General features: G+C 39.5%; 1 protein-coding gene across 2 annotated transcripts in view; it reads left to right on the top strand.

Annotated features, from left to right (window-relative positions):
• AGPS (alkylglycerone phosphate synthase) overlaps positions 1-23,056 on the top strand; it is a 705,364-nt gene that overhangs the window by 150,346 nt on the left and 531,962 nt on the right. For both annotated transcript variants that reach the window (XM_053698493.1, XM_053698494.1), the window contains exon 6: positions 21,095-21,166. In XM_053698493.1, coding sequence (XP_053554468.1) covers positions 21,095-21,166 — 72 coding nt within the window. The remainder of the gene's footprint in view (positions 1-21,094; positions 21,167-23,056) is intronic.

Consider the following 23,056-nt stretch of genomic DNA (forward strand, 5'->3'; position numbering starts at 1 on the left):
CCAGCTAAGAAAAAAAAATCTCCTTATATTCTAGTAAAGATGTAAAACTAAAGCCATCACTTTACTAAATGAGCCTAGTATAAAACCAGTCCTGACAGGTAATTACTATATTATTCGCCCGACAGCTGGACAAACAGAGGACCACACATTTAAAAAAGGAGGCTTGCTTTTTTTAAATAATTGGTCTTGGTGCCTCTTTTGAAATAAAGGGTTTCATATACCTCTATGAAGTACCACCACTTTGATTTTGTCTTACGTGCATATGGCAGCTGTTGACAAGTGGTCACCTTATGTACACCTGGATGTGAAGCTCTAATTTGGAAAAGGGGACCGCACTTTATTCAATTAAGGTGTCACCTGTACGTTTTTAGTTCTTAGATTGGGATGCTAGCCCAGAGCACACTAGCAATTACCCAGTAGACGGGTGACAGTCTCCTACTTCTTAGAGGAGTATGAGAGAGTAATTCCCTCTTTCTTACTAATGGTAGTGACAGTCTCCAAAATCCATTCTTACGTATGGGAATAAATCTGTGAATAACAATAAACTGAAATAATCACTTATGACAATGAGTAAATACTAATATAAAATATATAAAAGTGAATAAAACAATAGTAATATACAACGCTGTGCACTTGACTAAAATTAAAATATATATAAGAGAATATAATCCTTGAGATATTTATGTTCCTTTAAGAAATATAAGGATATAGTCCTAAATATGTGTGTAGTCCTTTAAAATCTTCACATTTTCACACAGGTATACTCAAAGAAAGAGTGAAAAGATAGTGAAGTTCTGTGATAACAAATCAGTATACAGCTGTACTACAGGACCATACTCGGATACTTGAGAGCTAATGATTGAGCATATTGAGTTACCATGGTGGCCTTCAGCTGCTGATCACTACTGCACTGTTACTTGTTCCCTAATCTATGTGCTTTTATTTTTCCTCTATATGATGTTTTTAATAAATATTTAACATTGGATCCTGTGGTCTCCTGTCATCTTATCTTGCCAGTGGCGGAGTGGGACAGTTTTGTGCGTTTTTAACTGAGAGCTCAGTCATTAGCTCTCAAGTATGTGGGTCCAGTCCTGTAGTACAGCTGTATACTGATTTTCTTTGAAGATTTTAAAAAATAAATAAAATAATACACACCTCTTAAGGACTTTATCCTTTCTTAAAGGAGCATATACATTTCAAGGACTATATCCTTTCTTATATATTTTAATTTTAGTTGTGTGCCACCAGGAGAAGGCAGAGACACCCCAACTAGAGGATTCAACTATACCTCCTACTTCCCCTTCCCTCCCAGTATTTCTTTACCTCGTCTAGGAGGTAGGCAGGAAGAGAAGTGCTCTGCAGAAGATTTCATACAATTTTAATGGAAAGTTCCTAGAAGAGAGGGTAGGGGAATTACAGCTGTCCTTGTTAATCTCATAATATGAGTATAGTACTAACCAAACATGGGGTCACAGGGAAGTTCCTTTGCCTCTCCCTTCAGTCAGTGCTGTACTCTCATATGGATCCTATCCATTCAGTAACAGTGGGGCTGGTGTCTTGCACACTAATGCTGGTCCAGTGTCTTGGAATACTTGAAAATGCAACAGCAGGGGCCATTACAGGCTAGTTTCCTGGGTTGTTTTTATTTAAAAATCTTGAATGTTGAGGCTTTGAGTGCTCTTACCCCAGCGATTATGGCTAGTGCCTTGAATATGAGATTTGGATGTGTATCTATGATGTTTCTAACTATGTTGGGAAAACAGACCTAAATCTTTATTGTGATGGCTACATTGCTGGGGCTCATAGATGGTGCAATCCTCTGATCACTGAATTTATAGCCCTAGTATAGTCACTTTTCATTTATGGGATCTGTGAGTGCCTGGGTGAAATGGGACAGGACACATCTAGCAGGATGATTTTTCTTAAGAGGGGTAGCCATCAGGGCAGGGAATGGAAATTATATTTGATGCAAATACAGGTCTCCTCTGTAAAGTGAACATTGTGTGTACTCTGGTGTATCTGCTGTCCTATTTCCTCAGCCTCAAAAGGTGGCAGATACTGATTCTCACGATACTGCAGTATGATCCGCCGATCTTTAATCCACAATCTCAAATGGCGAGCCAAATTCACAAAATATTATAGAATGTTCACCTGCCCTATGCCTCAGAGTGGCTTATCTTCATTGCTCCTAGATTTTACCTCACAGTTGCAATCTGTAGTATCGGCGACTTTCTGAGTGTTGCTACCTGCAGGTAAGTGCAAGAGGAATGTAAAACATAGTTCTTTTGAGTCTAGAACCAGTGATTCAGCTGGTGTATTGTTACCTGATAAATTATTAGCTTTCTTGGTAGTCCACGAACCTGCCCATTTTTTTTTTATCTTGATGGCGGCAGTCCTAGTTTGCACCTCTTTACCCCTGTTATCTCACTTGATTTCTCTTGTTAAGTGTATCCAGTCCACGGATCATCCATTACTTGTGGGATATTCTCCTTCCCAACAGGAAGTTGCAAGAGGATCACCCACAGCAGAGCTGCTATATAGCTCCTCCCCTAACTGTCATATCCAGTCATTCTCTTGCAAGCCTCAACCAAGATGGAGGTCGTAAGAGGAGTGTGGTGTTTTATACTTAGTTTATTCTTCATTCAAAAGTTTGTTATTTTTAAATGGTGCCGGAGTGTACTGTTTATCTCAGGCAGTGTTTAGAAGAAGAATCTGCCTGCGTTTTCTATGATCTTAGCAGAAGTAACTAAGATCCATGGCTGTTCTCACATATTCTGAGGAGTGAGGTTACTTCAGAGAGGGAATGGCGTGCAGGTTTTCCTGCAATGAGGTATGTGCAGTTAATATTTTTCTAGGGATGGAATTTGCTAGAAAATGCTGCGGATACCGAACTAATGTAAGTAAAGCCTTAAATGCAGTTATAGCGACTGGTATCAGGCTTATTAATAGAGATACATACTCTTATAAAAATGTAATATAAAACGTTTGCTGGCATGTTTAATCATTTTTATATGTATTTGGTGATAAAACTTATTGGGGCCTAGTTTTTTTCCACATGGCTGGCTTGAATTTTGCCTAGTAACAGTTTCCTTAGGCTTTCCACTGTTGTAATATGAGTGGGAGGGGCCTTTTTTAGTGCTTTTCTGTGCAGATAAAAATACTGACATTCAGCTTCCCTCTGCATAATCCAGGACATCTCTGGAGGGCTCAAAAGGCTTCAAAGTCGTTTTTGAGGGAGGTAAAAAGCCACAGTAGAGCTGTGGCAGTTGTTGTGACTGTTTGAAAAAACAAAAACAAAACGTTTTTGTCGTTTACTATTCAGTTTTGGGTATTAAGGGGTTAATCATCCATTTGCAAGTGGGTGCAATGCTCTGCTAACTTGTTACATACACTGTAAAAAATTTGTTAGTGTAACTGCCTTTTTTCACTGTTATTTCAAATTTTGACAAATTTTGTGTTTCTTAAAGGTGCAGTAACGTTTTTTATATTGCTTGTAAACTTGTTTAAAGTGTTTTCCAAGCTTGCTAGTCTCATTGCTAGTCTGTTTAAACATGTCTGACACAGAGGAAACTACTTGTTCATTATGTTTGAAAGCCATGGTGGAGCCCCATAGGAGAATGTGTACTAAATGTATTGATTTCACCTTAAACAGTAAAGATCAGTCTTTATATATAAAAGAAATATCACCAGAAGATTCTGAGGAGGGGGAAGTTATGCCGACTAACTCTCCCCACGTGTCAGACCCTTCGCCTCCCACTCAGGGGATGCACGCTAATATGGCGCCAATTACATCAGGGACGCCCATAGTGATTACCTTGCAGGACATGGCTGCAATCATGAATAATACCCTGTTAGAGGTATTATCCAGGTTGCCTGAATTAAGAGGCAAGCGCGATTGCTCTGGGGTTAGGAGAAATACAGAGCGCGCAGATGCTGTAAGGGCCATGTCTGATACTGCGTCACAATATGCAGATCATGAGGACGGAGAGCTTCAGTCTGTGGGTGACATCTCTGATTCGGGGAAACCTGATTCAGAGATTTCTAATTTTAAATTTAAGCTTGAGAACCTCTGTGTGTTGCTTGGGGAGGTATTAGCTGCTCTGAATGACTGTAACACAGTTGCAGTACCAGAGAAATTGTGTAGGCTGGATAAATACTATGCGGTACCGGTGTGTACTGATGTTTTTCCTATACCTAAAAGGCTTACAGAAATTATTAGCAAGGAGTGGGATAGACCGGGGGTGCCTTTTTCCCCACCTCCTATATTTAGAAAAATGTTTCCAATAGACGCCACTACACGGGACTTATGGCAGACGGTCCCTAAGGTGGAGGGAGCAGTTTCTACTTTAGCAAAGCGTACTACTATCCCGGTTGAGGACAGTTGTGCTTTTTCAGATCCAATGGATAAAAAATTGGAGGGTTACCTTAAGAAAATGTTTATTCAACAAGGTTTTATTTTACAGCCCCTTGCATGCATTGCGCCTGTCACGGCCGCGGCGGCATTCTGGTTTGAGGCCCTGGAAGAGGCCATCCATACAGCTCCATTGACTGAAATTATTGACAAGCTTAGAACACTTAAGCTAGCTAACTCATTTGTTTCTGATGCCATTGTTCATTTGACTAAACTATCGGCTAAGAATTCCGGATTCGCCATCCAAGCGCGTAGGGCGCTATGGCTTAAATCCTGGTCAGCTGACGTGACTTCGAAGTCTAAATTACTCAACATTCCTTTCAAGGGGCAGACCTTATTCGGGCCTGGTTTGAAGGAAATTATTGCTGACATTACTGGAGGTAAGGGTCACACCCTTCCTCAGGACAGGGCCAAAGCAAAGGCCAAACAGTCTAATTTTCGTGCCTTTCGAAATTTCAAGGCAGGTGCAGCATCAACATCCTCCGCTTCAAAACAAGAGGGAACTTTTGCTCAATCTAAGCAGACCTGGAAACCTAACCAGTCCTGGAACAAAGGCAAGCAGGCCAGAAAGCCTGCTGCTGCCTCTAAGACAGCATGAAGGAACGGCCCCCTATCCGGCGACGGATCTAGTAGGGGGCAGACTTTCTCTCTTCGCCCAGGCGTGGGCAAGAGATGTTCAGGATCCCTGGGGGTTGGAGATCATATCTCATGGATATCTTCTGGACTTCAAAGCTTCCCCTCCACAAGGGAGATTTCATCTTTCAAGGCTATCTGCAAATCAGATAAAGAAAGAGGCATTGCTACGCTGTGTGCAAGACCACCTAGTTATGGGAGTGATCCATCCAGTTCGGAACAAGGACAGGGTTTTTATTCAAATCTGTTTGTGGTTCCCAAAAAAGAGGGAACCTTCAGACCAATTTTGGATCTAAAGATCTTAAACAAATTCCTCAGAGTTCCATCTTTCAAAATGGAAACTATTCGGACCATCCTACCCATGATCCAAGAAGGTCAGTACATGACCACAGTGGACTTAAAGGATGCCTACCTTCACATACCGATTAACAAAGATCATCTTCGGTTTCTAAGGTTTGCCTTTCTAGACAGGCATTACCAATTTGTAGCTCTTCCCTTCGGGTTGGCTACAGCCCCGAGAATCTTTACAAAGGTTCTGGGCTCACTTCTGGCGGTTCTAAGACCGCGAGGCATAGCGGTGGCTCCGTATCTAGACGACATCCTGATACAGGCGTCAAGCTTTCAAGTTGCCAAGTCTCATACAGAGATAGTTCTGGCATTTCTGAGGTTGCACGGGTGGAAAGTGAACGAGGAAAAGAGTTCTCTATCCCCACTCACAAGAGTCTCCTTCTTAGGGACTCTTATAGATTCTGTAGAAAATAAAATTTACCTGACGGAGTCCAGGTTATCAAAACTTCTAAATGCTTGCCGTGTTCTTCACTCCATTCCGCGCCCTTCGGTAGCTCAGTGTATGGAGGTAATCGGCTTAATGGTAGCGGCAATGGACATAGTGCCATTTGCGCGCCTTCATCTCAGACCACTGCAATTATGCATGCTGAGTCAGTGGAATGGGGATTACACAGATTTGTCCCCTCTGCTAAATCTGGATCAAGAGACCAGAGATTCTCTTCTCTGGTGGTTGTCTCGGGTACACCTGTCCAAGGGTATGACCTTTCGCAGGCCAGATTGGATTATTGTAACAACAGATGCCAGCCTTCTAGGTTGGGGTGCAGTCTGGAATTCCCTGAAGGCACAGGGATCGTGGACTCAGGAGGAGAAACTCCTTCCAATAAATATTCTGGAGTTAAGAGCGATATGCAATGCTCTTCTGGCTTGGCCTCAGTTAGCAACACTGAGGTTCATCAGATTTTAGTCGGACAACATCACGACTGTGGCTTACATCAACCATCAAGGGGGAACCAGGAGTTCCCTAGCGATGTTAGAAGTCTCAAAAATAATTCGCTGGGCAGAGTACCACTCTTGCCACCTGTCAGCAATCCATATCCCAGGCGTGGAGAACTGGGAGGCGGATTTTCTAAGTCGTCAGACTTTCCATCCGGGGGAGTGGGAACTCCATCCGGAGTTGGGGCAAACCAGAGTTGGATCTCATGGCGTCTCGCCAGAACGCCAAGCTTCCTTGTTACGGATCCAGGTCCAGGGACCCAGAAGCGACGCTGATAGATGCGCTAGCAGCGCCTTGGTTCTTCAACCTGGCTTATGTGTTTCCACCATTTCCTTTGCTCCCTCGACTGATTGCCAAAATCAAACAGGAGAGAGCATCTGTGATTCTGATAACACCTGCGTGGCCACGCAGGACTTGGTATGCAGACCTAGTGGACATGTCATCCTTTCCACCATGGACTCTGCCTCTAAGACAGGACCTTCTGATACAAGGTCCTTTCAATCATCCAAATCTAATTTCTCTGAGACTGACTGCATGGAGATTGAACGCTTGATTCTATCAAAGCGTGGCTTCTCCGAGTCGGTCATTGATACTTTAATACAGGCACGAAAGCCTGTTACCAGGCTTTCTTGTGAATCCAAGACTTACTCATGGAGTAAAGTTAAGATTCCTAGAATATTGTCTTTTCTCCAAGAGGGCTTGGACAAAGGATTATCAGCTAGTTCCTTAAAGGGACAGATTTCTGCTCTGTCTATTCTTTTGCACAAGCGTCTGGCAGAGGTTCCAGACGTCCAGGCATTTTGCCAGGCTTTGGTTAGATTTAAGCCTGTGTTTAAACCTGTTGCTCCCCCGTGGAGCTTAAACTTGGTTCTTAAGGTTCTTCAAGGAGTTCCGTTTGAACCCCTTCATTCCATTGATATTAAACTTTTATCTTGGAAAGTTCTGTTTTTGATGGCTATTTCCTCGGCTCGGAGAGTCTCTGAGCTATCTGCCTTACAATGTGATTCTCCCTATCTGATTTTTCATGCAGATAAGGTAGTTCTGCGTACCAAACCTGGGTTTTTACCTAAGGTGGTTTCTAACAAGAATATCAATCAAGAGATTGTTGTTCCATCGTTGTGCCCTAATCCTTCTTCAAAGAAGGAACGTCTTTTACATAATCTGGACGTAGTCCGTGCCTTGAAGTTTTACTTACAAGCTACTAAGGATTTTCGTCAAACATCTTTCCTGTTTGTCGTTTACTCTGGACAGAGGAGAGGTCAAAAAGCTTCGGCAACCTCTTTCCTTTTGGCTTCGGAGCGTAATAAGCCTAGCCTATGAGACTGCTTGACAGCAGCCCCCTGAAAGGATTACAGCTCATTCTACTAGAGCTGTGGCTTCCACCTGGGCCTTTAAAAATGAGGCCTCTGTTGAACAGATTTGCAAGGCTGCGACTTGGTCTTTGCTTCACACTTTTTCAAAATTTTACAAATTTGATACTTTTGCTTCTTCGGAGGCTGTGTTTGGGAGACAGGTTCTTCAGGCAGTGGTTCCTTCCGCTTAATCCTGCCTTGTCCCTCCCATCATCCGTGTACTTTAGCTTTGGTATTGGTATCCCACAAGTAATGGATGATCCGTGGACTGGATACACTTAACAAGAGAAAACATAATTTATGCTTACCTGATAAATTTTTTTCTCTTGTAGTGTATCCAGTCCACGGCCCGCCCTGTCCTTTTAAGGCAGGTCTAAATTTTAATTAAACTACAGTCACCACTGCACCCTATGGTTTCTCCTTTCTCTGTTTTCGGTCGAATGACTGGATATGACAGTTAGGGGAGGAGCTATATAGCAGCTCTGCTGTGGGTGATCCTCTTGCAACTTCCTGTTGGGAAGGAGAATATCCCACAAGTAATGGATGATCCGTGGACTGGATACACTACAAGAGAAATACATTTATCAGGTAAGCATAAATTATGTTTTCCCTATCCTCTGTTGGCCAGGTGATGTATTCCTATGTACAGTATAATGTTTTTTTGTGGACTCTCACTAACAAGAAAGAAAATTAATGTATCAGGTAAGAATACATTTTGTTTTCATATAGCGGTGTTATGTGTGAGTGGTGTATCCTATCCTTGGAAAGTGGAGCTGTTTTGGAGCAAATGCCACCCTATTAGTAAGTGTCTTAGGTAGGTGATTGCATCCAAAAGGTGGTCTGATATCACCTCTTCTCTTAAACACTCACTTCCATGATGCCATGCTTATCAACCTCCGGGGTATGGGACTCCTCTTCAAAAGATGACATTGCTCCTTTCAAAAAAGGGACCTCATTCTTCTCTGAGCAGAGCATTAAAGCAAAGGTGATTATCTTGCATCCTTGACAGGTGACCCTCCTACATGGACAAGTGACATCCTTTGTTTAGAGGGAAGGCTTGTCTCCTTTAGGCTTTTTTTTTTTTTTTTTTTTTTTTAAAGAGTTTATCAATTATAGAAATGGTACACAACCACTTTTTGGCCAATATCTTAATCTTAGAAGGTTTGTCCTTTAGGCACAAGATCATCAGTCTCCAAAATTTAAGACTGTAGTCCAGAAGTCTATTCCATGAGATATGTCTAGCTTTAAACATTCAACAGTCTTGACCACCTAACTCTCTTTTATAGTTAAAAAATGTGTGTGCGTGTAAATATTTTTGTCCTTAATACTACTATTGCTACTATAAAACTAAGACACAGAAGAGCTATGTGATTAAGTGTGTCAGTATTTTTGTTGGTACTAGTAGAAACTCCTTTTTCCAAACTGCTTGGGACTGGAAAAGGTTTGGATTTTGGAATAGTTTGGATTTTGGAATATTTGCATCTGTAAAATGGGACAGTTTGGCGTGGGGATGAGACCAAGTGTAAACAACAATATTTTATGTTATTTAGGTAATATTTGCATGTCATAATACAGCTTGTACATGCAGCCTAATGGTAGTTGTGTATCATTTTTAATACAGGTGGCCCTCGTTTTACAACAGTTACATTTACACCGTTTCAGAATAACAACCTTTTTTTCCAGTCATGTGACTGCTATTGAAAAGCATTGAGAAGCAGTGCATTTATTAAAATATCCAGTTGGTGGAGCTGTCCGCTTGTGTTGCAGCAAAGCCAAGCAAGTTGAAATTAATCAGTTTAAGCAGACCTGAGCTATCAAGCAGATTTCAAAGGAACAAGATCTTACTGTCTATAATTCAGTCCAGATCGGAATGCATAGAAAGAACTGTTTGCAGAAAAATGCAAGTGAAGTCTGTGTTGTGATTATTTTAGGTTTATAATGCTGTTTAGCAAATGTTTTTGTTCATTTAACTTAGTTTCATTATATATTCTGTGTTGTGTGATTATTTTATTTGGTTTATAATGCTGTTTAGCATTTAAAGTCTTAATTTCAAAGCTTTAAAAATAAGTATTAGGTGTTACTTATGACAATTTTGAGAGGGGCCTGGAACCTATCTCCATCACTTCCTATTTACTTACATTATAAACTGGGTTTCAATTTACAACGGTTTCAATTTACAACCATTCCTTCTGGAACCTAACCCCGGCGTAAACTGAGGGCTACCTGTACTTTTGTATACATATTGCCACCAGAAAGATATAGTACTAGGCTGACCATATTGCCGCTTTAAAAAGGGACACACATGAAAAATACATATGTCACGGTTCTTATACAAAACATTTCTTTAAACAGCCCTGACAAATGTATTTTTCATATATGTCCCTTTTTAAAGCAGCAATATGGTCACCCTATATAGTACAGTACTGTAATCAGATACCAAATAGTTTTTTTTTAATAAATATAGACTATTTGCATTTTAGAACACAAAAACCAAACCAAGACACAGGCAGGGGGAAGATTGTGACGTATAGGCAGGGAAAAAAAGGAACTTTGGATAATTTAATTTTTTTTTTTTAAATGAATTAAAAAGTTTGGATTTCAGAATAAGTTTGGAATTCCAGATTTATAGATTTGTAACTGTATTTTGAATACTATTCTGTAATGAGGGTGTGGTGTCCTTTTAAGATTGTTGAATAATACTGTAGGAAGTCTTATGTAAAATTACATTAGCAACACAAATTGAAGTGGTTTACTCATTCCATCTGTAAGACAAGTCTGATGTTTGTAAAATACTGGCACACATCCTCATGAGTCTCACTTCTTATCTCCATAATCAAGCAATGGGCAATAGTCTCTCCTTTAGAGATGTTCTTCCTAATAGAGCCCTAATGAACAAGAAATAATTAGCAATCTAGTTAATCCTTCAAAAAGCAGTGTGTTTTATATTGCTCACAAGGTGATTCCACTGTCCATGTGAAATGGTCTGTTAGACAGCCATGTTTCCCCTAATGATTAGACCATGCTAATTAAGCAATGTTGTTGCTCAAAACTGCAATTAACAATGCACTTATTTAACATAGCAAAACAGCAATGGTTAAATATTATTAAATACGCTATTATCACTATTGCTTTTTAATTGCACAAGGTTAACTTTACAAATAGCTTAAGGCCTGTTTAAAATAGTCAAATTAGTCATTGTACATTAATTAAACAGAATAAAGATGGTTAAATATTTGCAGACTTAATTGCATTGCTATTTTATGTAATTGTGCTTGAAACAACTAAGTCCTTAAATACAAATTAAATGCTTGCAGTGGATGTTGTACAATTCTACAAAAATGGTTGTTTTATATTTGACCAAAAAGTGTTTATAATAAGCAGGCGTCATATAATCATAACCTGAAGGCATCTTTTTAGTTACGTGAACTGTGTAAAACTTTTTAAATGTATTTGCTACATATACGATTATACAAACTATACAGCAAATGATGCCATACACAATTTGTTTTAGGAGCTAGGGAAGGGTTTTATAGATATTTGTAGATAATAAAATAAAAATTAGAACCAAAAGCAAAAGTTTAGGAGTTGTAGCTTTATGAATCTGTCCTATGATTTTACCAAAAGCTATATAGGATAAATATAGATATAAAAGTACATGCAGTATCCCATTAGTATAGTATAATGTCCCAGATTGTACAGTACAATTGTCTAAATGCACATACAGAAGGCGTGACACGTCATGGTATTGAATGAGCATTTACCACCACTGTATATCAGCTATTATTCTTCATTAAAGGGACATGATTTAGATGGAGAATACAATTTTAAACTGCATTCCAATTTACTTCTATTTTCTAATTTGCTTCATTCTTTAGATATCCTTTGTTGAAAAAAATAGCAATGCACATGGGTGAGCCAATAACATGAGGCATCTGTGTCACCACCAATCAGCAGCTACTGAGCCTATTTAGATAAGCTTTCCAACTTATTTTCTTGGTTTTCTTGTTATCTTTTGTTGAAAAGCAAGGATGTAAGCTCAGAAGTGTACACATGTCTGCAGTACTATATGGCAGCAGTTTTGCAACAATGTTATACATTAGCAGGAGCACTAGATGGCAGCAGTATTTCCTGTCACGTAGTGCTTCAGGCATGTGCACGCTACCTACCTAGGAATCTCTTCAACAAAGAATATCATAAGAAGGAAGCAAATTTGATTAAAGAAGTAAATTGGAAACTTTTTTTAAATTGTATTCTCTATCTGAATAATGAAATAAATATTTAGGGTTTAATGTCCCTTTAAGATAATGAAGCAAATTAGATAATAGAAGTAAATTTGGAAAGTTGTTTCATGTCCCTCTAAATTACACCAAGCACCTTTGCATCTCATCTGATCACAGTAGCAGCTCTATATTTCGCCTCACACTGCCTTATTACTTAAACTTAGTGACTTATATTCATTCTTTCATTTCCCGGTTGTGAATTACATTTTGTACAACTAAATTATATTTCTGGTTTTCTTTTCTTTCTGTTAGTGCATGAGTTGTTTATGATTTTCTTTTTTCTTTTTTTTACTATTTTTACCAGTACAAACGATTTTTAGGATGGTACAATAAATCAATGATCTTTACAAAGTGTTACTTAATGGCACACACTGCAGTCCAGGTCATCTCTCTCATGTGGTGAGAGTTTGCTTCAGTTTGTTTTTGACTAGGTGTAGATACTCAAAGAAATGGAGAGCTTTTCCTGTCTGTTTGGGTGGGGGCATGATTTGGGGTCAGCTTGCATCTCAGGGGCTTAGCGTAGTGTTTGGCTCTAAAAATATGAACCTTTTTTCCTTATTTGCAACATGTTTGTATGCAGTCAAAAACATGGCAAAGAGGTTACGCCAGGTTGCTGTAAAGATTGGTAGCAAACCAATTCTTTGGGTAATTCCTCCATTTGAACTTTCAGGTTGTATAATCCCAGATGTATTTCCTGAGTTGTGAAGGGACCAAAACCCCATTTGCTGAATGATCTTAGAAGGATAAAACAAGCATGCTTTTAAAATGCTCCACAGAACTGCTGCAAAATTGTGAAAGTACCTTCTTAAGCCAATCTGAACCAGTGGTCGCTCACTCTGTATAAGTATAATCTACTAGCTTTGCATAATGAGCAGACTCCATCTTCCCCACTTCCTGCCACTTTGGTCCTACTGGATCATAGGTAAATTCTGGCTTACTCAAGACAGCCTGGGTCCAGGAATTAATTGATGCAGCCAGCAGTCTCAAAGATTAAAGTAAAAAATACTGAAATGTAACATAAGAGCATGCAAACACCAAGTTTATAACCCATATGAAAGGATTTCTTTCATAAGGTGGCGAGAGTCCAAGAGCCTTAACATGTGGGATTAAATTCCTGCCACAAAGATAGGCAAAGATACCTCGAACACTTAAGTCTTCTTCCTCCCAAAAACCTAAGTCCTTCAAGTCATCTTGGAAACCACGTTCTTCCTGGTCCAAGTCCATGCAAAACAAGAAATCCCCTTACATTTCCAAATCTACATAAAGGTGCGGTCACCAAGCCAGATTCAGTCCTGGTAGGGGAGCAGGTTGAGCTTCTTTCAGGAGGCTTGGTTTCAATCAGTTCAAGATCCTTGTGTTTTGAACAATATATTCCAGTGCCAAGGTCTGTTTTCTACCTATCGACTTGCACCTTTTACTCACAGTCTCAAATTACAGAGGGCCCATGCCAGTCTTCAATCTTTGATTCTTCCAACAGTAGCTCAATGTATGGAAGTGGTTGGTCTGATGGTAGCTGCCTCAGATGCTGTTAGTTTTTGAACATTTTCATTTACGCCCTCTTCAACTTTGTATACTAAAACAGTGGATATGGAATTACACAGTGGACAGTGAATTGCACTCGATTAGATCAGAAGATTGTTCTAGACTCCACAGTAAAGTAATCTCTATTCTGGTGGATAGAAGGCCATTTGGTTGCCTTTGGGGCATCTTTTTCTCGTCCATCTTGGGTAATCGTGACTATTGATGCCAGTCTCTTGGGCTGAGGAGCGGTTTAGGGAACTCGGAGAGATTAGGACGCAAGGTTACCAATAAACATCTTAGAGCTCTGGGTGATTTTTTTTTATAGCTCTCTAGTTATGGCTCCTGAGAAAGGAATGTTATGTTTGTTTTCCATCAGACAACACCTGTGGTGGCGTACATCAATTCTCAGGGAGGGTCTCAGAGTCCCTTGGAAATGAAGGAAGTAGCTTTGATGCTGTCTCGGAGCAAAACATAATCTATGTACCTTATCAGCGATTCTAATTCCAGGGGTCCACAATTGGGAAGCTATCTCAGTTGCCAGCCATCTTTGTTATTCTTCCAAGAATAATAGCTATGATCATACAAAAGAAGGCCTCAGTTATTCTGATTGCTCCGGACTGGCCCCACAGGACCACAGGAAAATTTTTAAAAAATCACACATTGTAGCCTAATACAGCATATATATATATACACATACACACAAACACACACATACTGTATGTATTGTGCTGTATTGCCATGCCTCCTACAAAGTACCCCTGCACTGGGAGTAAAAAACAAGCAAAGTTTAAAAAATATGTCACACTGTTGTCAGTCTGCCGTGGCACACCTGAGGATCTCTCACGGCACACAAGTGTGCCACGGCACACTGGTTGAAAAACACTGCTCTATTTTACCAATATCTACGATCTCTAAATTTGATAGTGTTGAGATTTGAACACCTAGGGTTTGTTTCGTCTCTGGTTTATACCCTTCTTCAGGTTAGGAAACCTGTAACTAGAAAAATGTATTAAGACTTTTTTTTTTTTCTTCCCTGGTGTAAGGGTCATGGTTTTCTTTGGTACTACTTTAGGGTTAGAAAAGGGGTTGTTAGACATTACTTTAAAGAATCAAATTTCTGGTCTTTCTGTTCTATATCACAGGAAGATAGACAGATGTTCAAGCTTTTGTTAAGTCTCTTGTTAGAATCAGGCCTGTTATCAAGTCAATTTCTCATCAAAAAAAAAAAAAAAAAATGAACTGGGCAGGCCTCATGGCCATAAAAGAAAGAAATGTGTGAATAAATTGTTTTTTTTCTATGCACCTCTTTATATACCCTGCTTGCCTTTCCTACTTTCTTTTAACCTTTCCTTTGCTCGGCTATACGATAAACTGAGATACACAGGTAGGTTGGAGGATTCAAAAGCTCGTAGTGTTTGGGGTATCTTTCCCGCTCATAGTGGCAGGAATTTAATCCCACACATTAATGCTCGTAAAGAGTCTTACCACTATGAAATAAATTAATTTTTCAAGTAAGTATAAATTATATATCTTTCATAGGGTGGTGAGAGTCCACAAGCCTTGACATATGGGATTAAGCTCCTCTCCACCAGGAGGCAGGCAAATATTTCCTAAACCCAACAACCACTTTAATCCCTTCCACTTCCTGGTTCCCCATAGTCTTCATTTTTGCCTTCACAGGAGATGAAATGGTGAGGTCCTGATTTATTTTTGTGGAAAGGGATTTTCAAACTGCTTTGAGACCTTCTATTCTCCTCAGATGACCGAGAATAGGGCAGAGGGGTGTAGGAGTACCATAAGCACTGAGAGTAATTCTCCTGAGGGAGTTTTTCACTAGCCTGCTACAGGTGTTGCTGGTACTGGTCCTGCAGCCTCCACCTGTTGGCTTTGTCAGGGTACATCCTATATCAGATCCTGAGTTAGTGTTTTCTAATTAGGATGGGCTTATCTATTTGATCCAGAATACATGCGTTGGGTACGATCATTAGAGTGGCTGTTTAAGAGGTAAATACATGCTTGACATACTCTCACAAGCCCGTAGGCTTCTTAGTAGGTACAATGTATATCAGGGCCAGGTGACATGACTCACTATGTGCACACACATATATGTCAGGAACATATCTGGGGTTCTTTTATTTATATTATTCCTTGTTGGTTTTTAAATGCAAAGAGGTTAGAGCTGTCAGTGGAACCAAAGGGGCTAATTTTCTGCTAGCATGTTATCGAATAGACTAGTTTCTTATTTTAGTGCATGTAAGGAGTGCTCCACTGTGCTGTTCTATGAGACCGTAGGGGTTAAATATTTTTTTTTCACATTTTTTTTACTGCAGCGCACCCAACCTCTTTTCTGGTTTCCTCAGCGCAGCTGTAGCCGTCACAGTAAGCGCTTGCTTTTGTGGTGCTCCGGTGCAAGAGCTTGTTTGTGGATTGTTTTAGCCATTTTTTTATGTGCAAGTCTCTCTATAGTAAAGGATCTCTTTATTATTGGGCTGTCTCTATCCTTTTTAGTATATCATAACTGCCCACTTTGTTCGTTTATTGAATTATAGTGAAGTATACACACACATTTTAATATTGTCTGTATTGCGTTTGTGATTTTATTTTTTGCATATAATGTTATGCAAATTTGTTACTGTCTCCACTAATTCTCAGCTGTGTGTGTACTCCTGTCTGTCCCTATCTCCTTATATTGCAATTATGGAGCAGGAAATAATTGTACCCTCTTCTACTGTACATTCTGTCCCTTTAGAGGGAAGTTCTTATTTGCCATCTCAGACTCAGGGCTTTGTAAACTTGTGTTTGTGTGTCATCCTGCGCAACTTTGCACTAGTTGTTTGGAAATTATTGCAATCGCTAAACAAGTTTTTCAAACTGTACCCTCACGAGTGCCCCTCTCCTTTGAGTTCTGTTCTTTTTTTTTCTTCTTCTCCTGGTTTCAAGGATTACCTTCGTTCTACTATTGAGGAGGTGGTGGTGGGAGCGGTGCCACCTTCAAGTATGCACTTTGCCTGAGGTGTCTGCAGTTGCTGACAAATTGGTGGGACCTAAAGCGTAGTTCTGTTTTCTAAAGACTCAGACTCTGCAGTTCTGATTCTTTCTCAGATGGGGGAGATTGTGTCAGAAGATCACAATTCCTCGATAGAACAAGATTTGGAATTATCCTCATTTATAAATTAAAATTAAACTTTCATGATTCAGATAGGGCAGGCAATTTTAAGCAACATTCTAATTTACCCCTATTATCAAATTTTCTTTGTATCTTTACTTGAAAAAAACAAGAATGTAAGCCTGGGAGGGGACCATTTTTGGTTCAACACCTGGGTAGTGCTTGCTGAACCAAAAATGTGCCGCCTCCTAAGCTTACATTATTGCTTTTTCGAGTAACGATACCAAGAGAACTATGAAAAATTGATAATAGGAGTGAATTAGAAAGTTGCTTGAAAATTGCATGCTCCATCTGAATCATGAAAGTTTAATTTTGACTAGACTATCCCTTTAAGGAAGAACATATACATTCACTATTGTGAGGTTTACTGCATCTTGGTGTCCAGGAGCCTTCTTCCTCTTGGGACCAGTGTGTTAAGCAACCGGATTTGATATTTAAATGCACTACAATCTGATCTTTTTCATTGATCTACTAAATTTAATAATCTCAAATTAGATGTGCTAAAAAATTAGAAAAAAGTCACCATCAGGTGTGATCCAATTGAAGCAAGGTGATCACAGTTCAGCGTGATCCAATTGGAAAATCACCACACAGCGTAGAAGATATTAATGTATTAGAATCTGTGCAGCTTGTTTGAGAGTAGCAACTTTCTTGAGTGCCTCACTGGGGTAGAAATTTAAAAACGCCAAAGCAGACCAGCGCATCCAGATTTAAGTGCAATTTATTAACAAATGGAATAGCGCACACACTGTTATACTCACAAGCTTAAAATCAATGTGTAGCATCAAATAAAAAGATCTTGTGGGCCGTGGTTTAGTCTCTTATGTATAAGGACATTTAGCCGTTCCACTCTGCAGATGCCACACCGCTCAGCTGTAGTATCATCTGGAAGGAGCTGACAGGTCCAGAATCGCTGACTATGGATGCCCATTAGGAGAAAAACACCATAACATGTTTTGTTTGAATGTTATATTTAAAGGTACTCCTCATTAGCATATTCAATTGGAGGTTATGGGCTAATTCTAAACTTCAGCTAAGATCCATATGGGTTATACAAAGGACAGGAAAATGTTTGACCAAATGGAATTAAAAAGAAAAAAAAATGTAGGCTAAAAAGGAAACTCCTTTTTTCATTGTTCCAAACAGCTGCACAGAGATGTGCCATACTACATTTTCTTTTGTTACCATATACAATATAAACAAATAATGATACAAGTAATCAGTTGAGGCAAAATACAATTTGTTGTTTGAAAAATCCTGAAGATCTAAATTGATAATGAGCCACTTAGCTTGCACAGATTCTAATTCATAAATCTAACAGGTTGCTTTTTGCCTTAACTTCAACAATCTTTGAGTGTGTTAGGGGATATCCAATCAATGACCGTTATTTTTAAATCATTGAGAGCAGCATTATGTGTCACACCTAAAAGTACGCACCAGATTAAAAAGTCTCTATCTTGAACCATTTGATCAAGATCCCTATTTTGCAAATTCAACCCAAAATGTTTAATATGTTTTCAATTGGCTGATGAACTTCATTATGACTAAGCACCCTGCTGCGGAGCGAAACACGTAAGATTAACCCTCACCATGGTGCTTTTTAACGTAGTGGCTATTTTTCTCTTTTGATTACCTTCATTATACTGTGTATGTATGCTGGATGAGATGTATCGTAATACAGTTTTCAGGATGAGGGGGCGTCTGAGAGTCTTGGGAGGTGCAAGAAGTTTGGTCACCTGAGGAGGTGAGGTTGCTGATTAATGTGTTGGAACTCCGAGTGATCTTCAGGGCTATTCAAAGTTGGTCTTTTCTCAAGTGGGAGACCTACCTGCGGTTTTCAATCAGACAATGTTACTGCAGTGGCATTTATAAATCATTGAGGGGGAATCAGAAGTCCTCGGCCAACTAAAGGTGGTTTCTCGCATTCTGTTGTGGGGCAGAACTAAATTAGTGTATAATTTTGGCAATTCATAATCCTGGAGTCTGCAGTTAGGAAGCAGATTTTTTCAATCTTCCTTTCGGCAAAGGTCATTCAGTTTTCAGTCAAATTGTGGCACTTTGGGATTAAGAGATTCTCAAGCAGTTCTCATAGATGCTCTGGTGGTTCACTTTGTCTTTGGTATATAATAACTCTGTTTGACTTGCATCACAAATTATAGCTCTTTTCCAGTAGGAGTAATCTCCAGTGCTTCTCAATTGCTCCAGTTTGCGCACACAGGACCTTTGGTCTCTTCCATTGCACAAAGATCTTCCTGTCTCGGGGTCCATTCTTGCATCCAGATTTATAGGCCCTGAATTTGACGGCTAGGAAATTGAATGTTTAATTCTTCGCCAAATAGATTTTTTTCTGAATCTGTTGTCAACACACTTATTCAGACAAGGAAGTCAATCACCAAAAAGATTTATCATATAGTGTGGAAGGTCTTTTTTAGCTTGGTGTGCTTATTAAGCTTTTTGCTGGGATACTTTTCGGATTCCAAGGATTTTTCAATTTCTTCAAGATGGTTTAGATAAGGGTTTATCAACCAGTTCCTTAAAGGGTTTGATTTCAGCCTTTTTTGCATTGTACCATAACAAACTCTCAAAATTGCCAAATATTCAATTATTTGTTCAGGCACTTGTAAGGATTAGGCATGTGGATAGACCAGCAGTTCCTCCATGGAATCTCAATTTAGTTTAAGAGTGTTACAGGTTTAACCTTTCAAACCTATGCATAGTTTGAACATCCAGCTTTTTGTCTTGAAAGGCTTTGTTTCCTTCAGCTATTCTTTGGCCTGAACAGTTCCATAAGTTTCGTGTTTTTTCGCGAGGCGTCTTATCTGGTTCGTCAGGACAAGGTGGTTTTACGGACTTTACTGTAATTTCCTGCCAAGGTTGTCTCTTATCAGAACGTTTATCAAGAGATTGTTGTTCCTTCTTTGTGTCCTTCTCCATTAAATTCTAAGGTAAGCCTTTTACATAACTTGTATGTAGTCAGGGCTTTGAAGTTTTATCTTCAGGCTACTAAGGAATTCAGTCAGTTTTCATCTTTTTTAATGCATTTTTGAGGCCAGCATAGAGGTCACATGACTACTGCAGATACTTTAGCCTCTTGGTTGAAACAACTGATTTACAAATATCCTCCAGTTTGTATTATTGCTCACTCTACTTGATCTGTATTCACTTCTTGGGTTTTCATAAACAAGGTCTCTATTGAACAGATTTACAATGCTGCTACTTGGTCTTTTTTTGAAATTTTGCCTGCCTTCTGGTAGAAAGGAGCTTAAAATGATGGTAAATCAGAGTGTTTAACAAACTCTAAGATTTACCATCACTAAAAATAAAGTAGAGTTTTTAAGTCATTAGTTATAAAAAAAAATCCTGACTGTGAAGTTGCAGCTTGCTAAACTCAGCGGCTCCGGCGGCCCACGACACAGCACTCTTCTACCAATGGGTTGACATTTGCACCTGTAAACCAATAGCCATGATAGCATACAAAATACTGTCAACTAACACGCACAGCTGTTGGTTTAGAGGCGCAAACGTCGCCTCATTGAAGGAGAGCATTGAGTTTTGCAATCTACTGTGGCACAGATAAGGGTGAGTTTAGCACCCTTTTTAAATAACTGATGCCTTCAACTCCACTTTATTTTTAGTGATGGCAAATCCTAGCGTTGGTTAAGCGCTTGGATTTACCATCACTTTAATCCCATATTTTTTAAGGCTTGTGGAATCTCACTACCATGAAAGAAATGAATCATCAGGTAAGCATAAATATTTTTGTTTATTACATCCCCTGCATTCATATAGACCGGTTTTGCTACTGACAGATCAGAGCTGATATATTTCTGCAACAGTGTGATAGAAAAACAGATTTAGATTTGCAGATAAATCTATTTCTTAACTCTCAAAGCAGAACCATATCTAGTTTTCCTCCAGATAAGATATTACTTAGATGTGCATAAATTGACCTAATCAGGAAAGTGAGATGTATGATTCTTCTCTCACCCTCTTGCGCTCTCCTGCATACTCGTTCGCTTTGGGGGGGGGGAGATTTCTACTTTACTCCAGTGATGAGACTCCATACGCCCAGCAGTACTGATATGTTGTTTTGTTTGAGTGTTAGTGATAGTAAATCTGAGCATTTAAAAACCTCTAGGATTTACCATCACTAAATATATACTGGACTCTCAGTGATGAATTTGTTTAAAAAATTGAAAGAGTCTACCTCTAAACCAATAGCTGTGCTAGTAATCTCATAGTGTTCTGTATACCAGCAAACTCATCACTGAAAGTCCAGTTTATTTTAAGTGATGGTAAATCCTAGTGTTTTACTACCATCCTGATATTTCTTTCTTCAGTTTCTATACAGACCTCTATTTTGTCTTGTTTTTACATTTTTGTATCTGCCTATTTTTTTTTTTAATGAAGTTTATACACTTGTACTTATAATACCATTTTTTTTTTCAGGTTGTCATGAAGATGTTGTAAAAATTGTTGATCTTGCCTGTAAACATAATGTGTGTGTCATTCCATTTGGAGGTATGTATTATAGTTACCCTCTATTTTTCCTCTTTAAAAGCTTATCTGCTGAAAGTCATGACACAAAAACTTCTCGCTTGTCACTGGCAAACAAACAATAGTAATTGTTTGCTTGTAATTCTCTTAAAGGGATACTTAAAGGGATTAGCACCCTTGATAGCGCTTGCCTATTGGTGGCTACATTTAGCCACCAATAAGCAAACGTAACCCAGGTTCTGAGCCAAAAATGGACCTGTTCCTAAGCTTTACTTTCCTGCTTTTTAAATGAAGATAGCAAAAAGAAAATTTGGTAATAGGAGTAAATTAGAAAGTTGCTTAAAATTGCATAATCTATCTGAATTATTAAGAAAAAATATTGGGTTTAGTATCCCTTTAATTCGCCTTACACTGCCCTAACACCTTTTATTATTAAACGTATGTGCTTTTATTTTGCAGAAGGTTGTATGTACTGTGTATGTTTTATTTATGGTAGATGATAGGAAAAAACAGAAGCACCACATGGCCTAGTACTGCATATAATCACAGAAATAATGAACACAAGTAAAAATTCACTCACATGTGAGAAAGCACCTCTATCTGGTGCAAATGGGGCAGGCTGGGATCTCTGTCATCCAGCAGACTCGCCTCTCGTGATTCACCAACACTGGGGATGTAGTGACTCCAAAGATGATCCTATATCAGGTCTGCTATGTCTCGCACTGCACTAGAGTTCAGGAATGGGGAGAAGTTTTTTTTTCTCCCCCATTGGAGTCACTACATCCCCAGTGTTGGTGAATCACGAGAGGCGAGTCTGCTGAATGACAGAGATCCCAGCCTGCCGCATTTACACCAGATAGTGGTGCTTTCTCACATGTGAGTGAATTTTCACTTTTGTTCATTATTTCTGTGATTATATGCAGTACTAGGCCATGTGGTGCTTCTGTTTTTTACCATCATCTACAGACTACTGAGCTTGGAATTTGGACCATCGATCCCCCCCACGGAGAGCAACCTGGACTTAAACTCACCATAAACTTTTCTTTTAGATTCCCCATCAAATCAAGTTTGATATATGGAGCTCATTATATTATATTATATATATTCCTAATTCATTCATTTATTGCATTGTATTTGTATTATTTTATTTTTTTTATTTTATTTTTTTAACTACTTAACTATTTCTCTTGTAAGATGTATCGAGTCCACAGATTCATCCATACTTGTGGGATATTCTCCTTCCCTACAGGAAGTGGCAAAGAGAGCACCCACAGCAGAGCTGTCTATATAGCTCCTCCCTTAGCTCCACCCCCAGTCATTCTCTTTGCCTACTCTAAGTAACTAGGAAGGGTAAAGTGAGTGTGGCGACATCTTAATTCAGGCGTCGACTTACCAACTAGCCAAGTCTCACACGGACATCGTGTTGGCTTTTCTGAGATCTCACAGGTGGAAGGTGAACATAAAAAAAGAGTTCTCTCTTCCCTCTCACAAGAGTTTCCTTCCTAGGGACTCTGATAGACTCGGTAGAAATGAAAACTCTTAACCACTTGCCGAGCTCTTCATTCCATTCCTCGGCCATCAGTGGCTCAGTGTATGGAGGTAATCGGACTCATGGTAGTGGCAATGGACATAGTTCCTTTTGCCCGCCTACACCTCAGACCACTGCAACTATGCATGCTCAACCAGTGGAATGGGGATTATGCAGATTTATCTCCTCAACTGCATCTGGACCAGGAGACCAGAGATTCTCTTTTCTGGTGGTTGTCTCAGGACCACCTGTCTCAGGGAATGTGTTTCCGCAGGCCAGAGTGGCTCATAGTAACGAAAGATGCCAGTGTGCTAGGCTGGGGTGCAGTCTGGAATGCCCTGATAGCACAGGGCTTAGGGTCTCAGGAGGAAACTCTCCTCCCGATA

The sequence above is a fragment of the Bombina bombina genome, chromosome 1, assembly GCF_027579735.1.
Source record: "Bombina bombina isolate aBomBom1 chromosome 1, aBomBom1.pri, whole genome shotgun sequence".
Classification (NCBI taxonomy): domain Eukaryota; kingdom Metazoa; phylum Chordata; class Amphibia; order Anura; family Bombinatoridae; genus Bombina; species Bombina bombina.